The 6907-nt window shown below is 45.3% G+C and overlaps 1 protein-coding gene across 1 annotated transcript; it reads left to right on the forward strand.

The window, feature by feature from the left end:
- On the forward strand, positions 6005-6901 carry LOC109834749 (NDR1/HIN1-like protein 13). The gene has a single exon (XM_020402770.1). The coding sequence runs from the start codon at positions 6030-6032 to the stop codon at positions 6765-6767; it is 738 nt and encodes a 245-aa protein (XP_020258359.1). The 5' UTR covers positions 6005-6029; the 3' UTR covers positions 6768-6901.

Raw genomic sequence — 6907 nt, forward strand, 5'->3', positions numbered from 1 at the left:
GTTGTGCCTTGGGCTTGTCTTGATAAAGAGCTAAGGTCTTGATATTCGACTGAGGAGCCGTTGTGACTTGGGCTTACCTTGATAAAGAGCCAAAGGCTTGATATTCCACTGAGGAGTCGATGTGCCTTGGGATTATCTTGATAAAGAGCCAATGGCTTGATATTCGACTGATGAGTCGTTATGCCTTGGGCTTATCTTGATAAAGAACCAATGGCTTGATATTCGACTGAGGAGTCGAATGCCTAGAACTCTTGAGAGTTGGCTAGGGCTTTCCTTCCCCTAAGGCCGAGAGATGACTATAGGAGTCGTCCGAAGGGTAGTGCCTTGGGTTTATTCCTGGTGATGTACTGTTTGTGGAAAATTTGTAATAAGAAAAATATTGAAAGAACCGTATTTGATTTATTCTCTCTAACTGCTTAGAAAAAGAATGATTATAATCATTTAAATCTCGATTACAATTGGATTTCCTAATTACAAAAGAGAGGAGAATTGATCTGGATTCTCCCCTTTGTTTAGTTCTGGGTTCTTCACGGTGGCGATGGAGTGCCTCCCTCGAATGCTCATGTCGAGTTTGCTCTTCGTTAATGATCCGAGCGTCTTGATTCACTAGAACGGTATCTCCTCCTCACGATTTGACGCTGTGGAGAACTTACAAAGTAAGTTTTAGAACTCTAGACGAGTTGATAACTCTGAATGAGTTTGAAACTCTATGAAAGAGTTGATTTAACCAAAATTGGTTTATAGCCAAGGATGAAAGCTCTCTGTTGTCGAACGTTACTGAAGGATGAACGTCGATCTCCCCCTTGCTGCCAAGCCGAAGTCTCCTCTTCGCTGCCAAGTTTAAATTCCAAAAAAAAAACCCAGTTTAAAAGAATCCCCTTAAATCACTCCTGAGTGGAGTTGTGATCCCCTCAGATTGTGGGAAATGGTTTTGAAACAGTTCAACTCGTGTTTGAACGAGTCAAACGCAAAATCCGCGTTCTGGTGTGAATTTTGCGTTCAAACGCAGTGTCTGGAAGCTTGAACGCAGCATCTGAAAGCTCATTTGAAGCAATTGGAAGCTACGTTTGCAGCGTCTGGAAGCTCATTTGCAGCAATTGGAAGCTGCGTTTGCAGCGATTTGGAAGCTGCGTTGGCAGCGTCTGGAAGCTCATTTGCAGCAATTGGAAGCTGCGTTTGCAGCGATTTGGAAGCTGCGTTGGCAGCTTTCGGATGTTGCGTTTGCGATCGAATATAAGCTGCGTTGGCAGCTGGACCTGAGCTGCGTTTACAGCGTTTGGAGTTGAATGTGAGGTGCGTTTGCACTGTGTCAGCGACTGTGAACGCGGTGCATCTTGATGCTGGTACGCGGGGAGGACTTCCGCATCTTGATTTGAAGAGACCGTCGATTTGTAATCTCTTTCTGTCAAAGCATTATAAAGATCGTCATTTTATAATCTTTGCTTTAGCTCTTTGATATGTGAGAGTCGTCAGATTGTAACTCCCATCATCGGTGTTTGATAGGGATCTGCTATCTGTAGTGATTTTTAGACAGCCTACATGTACCAAGAGCTTGTTCATGATGATCGATGAGAGCCGGAGGAATTGACCATATGTTGTGCCTTGGGCTTACCTTGATAAAGAGCTAAGAACTTGATTATCCGACTGAGGAGTCGTTGTACCTTGGGCTTACCCTGAAGAGGTACCAAGGACTTGATATTCGACTGAAGAGTTATTGTGCCTTGGGCTTACCTTGATAAAGAGCCAAGGTCTTGATATTCGACTGAGAAGTTATTGTGCCTTTGGCTTACCTTGATAAAGAGCCAATGTCTTGATATTCGACTGAAGAGTCGAATACCTAGAAGTCTTGAGAGTTGACTAGGGTTTTCCTTCCCCTAAGGCCGAGAGATGACTGCGGGAGTCGGTCGAAAGGTTGTGCCTTGGGTTTATTCTCGATAAAGTACCAGGGGCTTGTCTATGATAATCGATGAGAGCCGGAGGAATCGACCATATGTTGTGTATTAGGTTTACCTTGATAAAGAGCCAAGGTCTTGATATTCGACTGAGGAGTCGTTGTGCCTCAGGTTTACCCTTAAGAGGTACTAAGGTCTTGATATTCGACTAAAGAGTCGTTGTGCCTTGGGCTTACCTTGATAAAGAGCCAACGTCTTGATATTCGACTGAGAAGTCATTGTGCCTTAGGCTTATCTTAATAAAGAGTTAATGTCTTGATATTCGACTGAAGTATCGTTATGCCTTGGGCTTATATTGATAAAGAGCTAAGGTCTTGATATTCGACTAAGGAGTCGTTGTGCCTTGGGTATACCTTGATAAAGAGCCAATGTCTTGATATTCGACTGAAGAGTCGTTGCGCCTTGGGCTTATCTTGATAAAAAAACCAAGGGCTTGATATTCGACTGAGGAGTCGTTGTGCCTTGGGCTTATCTTGATAAAGAGGCAAGGACTTTATATTCGACTGAAGATTCGAATGCCTAGAACTCTTGAGAGTTGACTAGGGCTTTCCTTCCTCTAAGACCGAGAGATGACTGCCAGAGTCGGTCGAAGGGTTGTGGTTTAAGTTTATTCCTGATGAGGTACCAATGGCTTATCCATGATGATCGATTGGAGACAGAGGAATAGACCATATGTTGTGCCTTGTGCTTACCTTGATAAAGAGCCAAGGACTTGATTATCCAACTAAGGAGTCGTTGTGCCTTAGGCTTATCCTGAAGAGGTACCAAGATCTTGATATTCAATTGAAGAGCCGTTATGCCTTAGGTTTATCTTGATAAAGAGCCAAGGGCTTGATAGTCGACTGAGGAGTCGTTGTGCCTTAGGCTTACCTTGATAAATAGCTAAGGTCTTGATATTCGACTAAAGAGTTGTTGTGCCTTGGGCTTATCTTGATAAAGAGCCAAGATCTTGATATTCGACTGAGGAGTCATTGTGCCTTGGGCTTATCTTGATAAATAGCCAAGGGCTTTATATTCTACTGAAGAATCAAATGCCTAGAACTCTTGAGAGTTGACTAGGCTTTCCTTCCCTTAAGGCCGAGAGATGACTGTGGGAGTCGGCCGAAGGGTTGTGGCTTGGGTTTATTCCTGATGAGGTACCAAGCGCTTGTCAATGATGATCGATGAGAGCCGGAGGAATCGACCATATGTTGTGCCTTGGACTTACCTTGATAAAGAGCCAATGTCTTGATATTCGACTGAGGAATCGTTGTGCCTTGGGTTTACCCTGAAGAGGTACCAATGTCTTGATATTCGACATGATGGCCGAGTAGCACTGGAGGATTCAATCATCTGTTGAGGCTTGGGCTTACCTTAATAAAGAGCCAATTGCTTGATTGGGGTGCCTAGGTCTTATTTGACGCCTAGGTCTTTGCCATAGGGAAGCCTTGATCCTTGCGAGATCAGAGTTAATTCATATTGAATAACATTTTATCAGTTCTGTATTGTACATTGTCAAGAAAAATATCGTTTGCTGACATTTGATGCCTTAAGGGGTTTGAACCACTTGTTATCTTTCTTTAGCTCTGCTTCAAAGGCAATTTTGTAGTGGGTGATGCCGCCAGTACAAAACCTCTTTTAGTTGGATTTTGTTTGCTTTCATAGTGGGCAACTTGTTGGCATGATGAAGATGAGTCGAAATTCTATTTGTCATCTCATCGGCCAAGGTTCCTTCTGAGACTGAATCTTCAAAAAGGCCTTGAAGGCGGAAGGTTTGCATGCCGACTTTTAGTAAAGGGAACTGCCCATATGCCATGAATTATGTCGAATGGCGTTTTCCATGTGAGGGTTGAGGGCACAACCAGAAACTACATGGTACCTTTTGTGGTGGAATCTCTCTTGGGGAGGGAATCCACCAGCCGGTATTATACTCCCTGAAAATGAGAAATTGCTGCGGCTTTCTTGAAGGAGCTTCGAGAGTATTAGGAACTGGACCATGCTGTGAATGGATAACTCTCCTTCATGGGAATCCTGCGGGTCGCATGCATCAACCACCATAGCAAAGGTCGCTTTGGTGGTGCTTGTTCATGGAGCGCAAGGCTGTTAATATTCTTGAGAAGATCAGTTGACAAGCCCTCGCGTTTTTCCCACAATCTCGTCCCAGTCCGATATGAGTTTTCTGTAAAGAATCTCCATGGTCCTAGGCGCCTATCATAGACTTAATCACTGCTCCTTATGCTCATATGAGCTACTGCCAGTGGGAGCTTCAGTGATATTGGATCTACTCATAATCCTTAAAGGAGGTAGGATTCGGCTTTGTGATCCAACTCCAGGTTTTTTGGTTGTCCAGAAGATGGAGTTTGTCTGGAGTTCGTCTGTGGCGACGATAAGAAGCTTGTGCTGCATGTTCAAGCCAGACAATCACCATAGTGGTGTGTCTTCTCCAGGAGGGCTTTCGGGGTTCTGGTAGCGGTCTCATCGTCTGGTGGATGGCCTGCTTGGCAAATGCTCCCCAAAAAGCTTTAAAGGCCCTTGAGGGCTATGCCTATGCTAGCTCCTCATAGCCATAGGCTAATCTTCCTTAGCTTGAATGATGCAACTTCTGACTTTATTTAGCTTGGATGATGCAACTCCGATATTATTCTTCGGGGGTGATTAAAATCAGACCCTTAATCGGAACTTGGCATGTCTTCTCGAAAAAGAAGAGTGGCCCCACGATGAACGTCAAACTGTTGATGCTCGATATCAAACATATTATTAATGCAGAAGAGGATTGTTACGGGGTGATAAAGGATGATGGAGGGTCCGCTCCCTTCTTCGGCTTTATGCCTGGTTCTTGAACAGGGGTCTGAAGTCCGCGCTGCACAGATAGAAAAAACTCGTGAGAGGGCGGGGACCGGTTCCCCCGTGATTCCTCCGACGATCAAGTCAGTTGATAAACATGAGCTTGAGTGGAGTTTAGAACTAGGTGTTCTTATGCTATGTGCATTAGAGATCATCATCTCTTAAATTAGATCAGGAAGAAGATTTAGATTAGGTTAGATTTTCCTTTTTGGCGGTCAACAGCCTCCATCTATAGAGCGGGTGTCCATGGCAGACTGGTCATTTCAACCATGCAGAATGATGGTGACAAAGTGTGAGTTGGAAAGTCAGTCATCCCTCGCTTTACAAGTATCGACTGGCGACTGGACGGGAAGTCATTTCAGCATGGGAGATGGCGTCTCCGCGATATCCGGGATGTGACTTGTAGCGTGGTAGAAGGCACGTGGGCATTCTGAGTCGTCCCTCACTTTACAGGTGTCGGTTGGCAACTGGAGGAGAAGTCACTTCAGCTCTGGAGAGGATGTCTCTGCTTTTTGTGGGAAGTGATTGAGCTGACAAGTTGTGGAGACTTATCAGGCCAAAATCTGGATAAGGTTTTTTCGAGGTGGACTGAGATGTCGACATTTGCTCTAGGGGAGAGGCTTGAGACCGGAGTCGAGTCCTCAACTTAGTCGACAGCAGGGAACGCCCCTTAAGTTGTTTCTGAGAAATGTCCAGTGAGCGGTCGATTGCCCTAAATAGGGTCGTCCTTAATAACAGGGTCGACCGGCACCGCCTTTCGTGTCGACTCAGGAGTGTCGGCTTGTTTTGACTGGTTGGAATGTCGCCTTGTCTGGGATTCGGGATCTCTCGTGCCGGCTAGTATCGCCTCTTGTGTCGACACCAGAGTGTCGGCTTGATGAGTCGGTGGGGCCGAGGCCTCTGCAATTGTGCTTTGGGTTTATCCCTGATAAGGTACCAAGATCTTGTAATCTAGCCATGATGGTTGGGTTGTACCAGAGGATTTGACCAAATCTTGTGCATTGGGCTTACCTTGATAATGAGCCAAGGTCTTGATATTCGACTGAGAAGTCGAATGCCTGGAACTCTTGAGAGTTGTCTAGGGCTTTCCTTTCCCTAAAGCTGAGAGATGACTGTGGGAGTCAACCAAAGGGTTAATCTAACGAAAAGCAGAAAAGCATCAAACATAAGAAACCTCTTCCAACTTCTATATAAATCCCGAAACATCACCCCTGAAAAAACCCCACAAACCTATCAATTCAAAATCAACCAACCATGTCTTTTATATTCGACTCGCGTCCTCCTCGACCCCAACCAGATCGAACCCGTCACAACCCTGCTCAACCCAACTTCCCTCCTCAATCCGAAACGGAAACCCATTACTTCTCTCCTCAACCCGAACCAGCTCGAGCCCATCGCCGTGGAACCCGAACCCGTCGCTACACCCAAATGGTCCAAGAGAGCCTAACAAGCCGGTTCGCAAGATTCATCTGCTCATTCTTCCTCTCTCTTGTCTTTGTCGTTGGCCTAATCTTCTTCATTTTGTACCTCAGCCTCAGACCTCATAGACCCAGGTTCTATCTCAACTCATTCACATTGAACCAAACGGGTTCGGCTTCATTCAACATCATTCGCGACCGAAACGCCGAAGAACCAAAAAGTATTTGGTATCTGACTACAAGCGACATGAGCGCCGTTAATTATACTATTTTGATCAAGTTATTGCATGCAGGGACGGTCATGCATTCGTTCTATCAGGAACCGAAGAAAACTACGAATATTGAAGCACAGCTGGCGGGTAAAGGGAATGGGCCAGTGCTGAGTCAGATTAGCGGGAACCAGTCGACAGGTGAGGCTCAGTTGAGGCTGGAGCTCTTGTCGATTATAAGGTTCAAGGTGAAGACTTGGGATACGCATGAGCATAAGATGCACGTGAGTTGCGAGTTGGCTGTGGGTGCTGATGGGAATTTGCTTCCGCGGTATGTGGGTGAGAGGTGCGATATTTATTTCTGAGGGCGGTCTGGGGAGGTTTCGTTTGGTGTTTGTTTGATTTCTAAAATTTGTTTGGTTTGTGTTAGCGATTTTTCTTAAGCGTTTGCTACTTGGATGTCATTGGTCTTAATTATTATTCCTATCTTCTTGGGCTGTATATT

The sequence above is a fragment of the Asparagus officinalis genome, chromosome 3, assembly GCF_001876935.1.
Source record: "Asparagus officinalis chromosome 3, Aspof.V1, whole genome shotgun sequence".
NCBI lineage: Eukaryota > Viridiplantae > Streptophyta > Magnoliopsida > Asparagales > Asparagaceae > Asparagus > Asparagus officinalis.

What these genes read in the sequence shown, in the direction of transcription:
- LOC109834749 (XM_020402770.1), top strand. Translation starts at nt 6,030, where the DNA reads ATGTCTTTTATATTCGACTCGCGTCCTCCTCGACCCCAACCAGATCGA.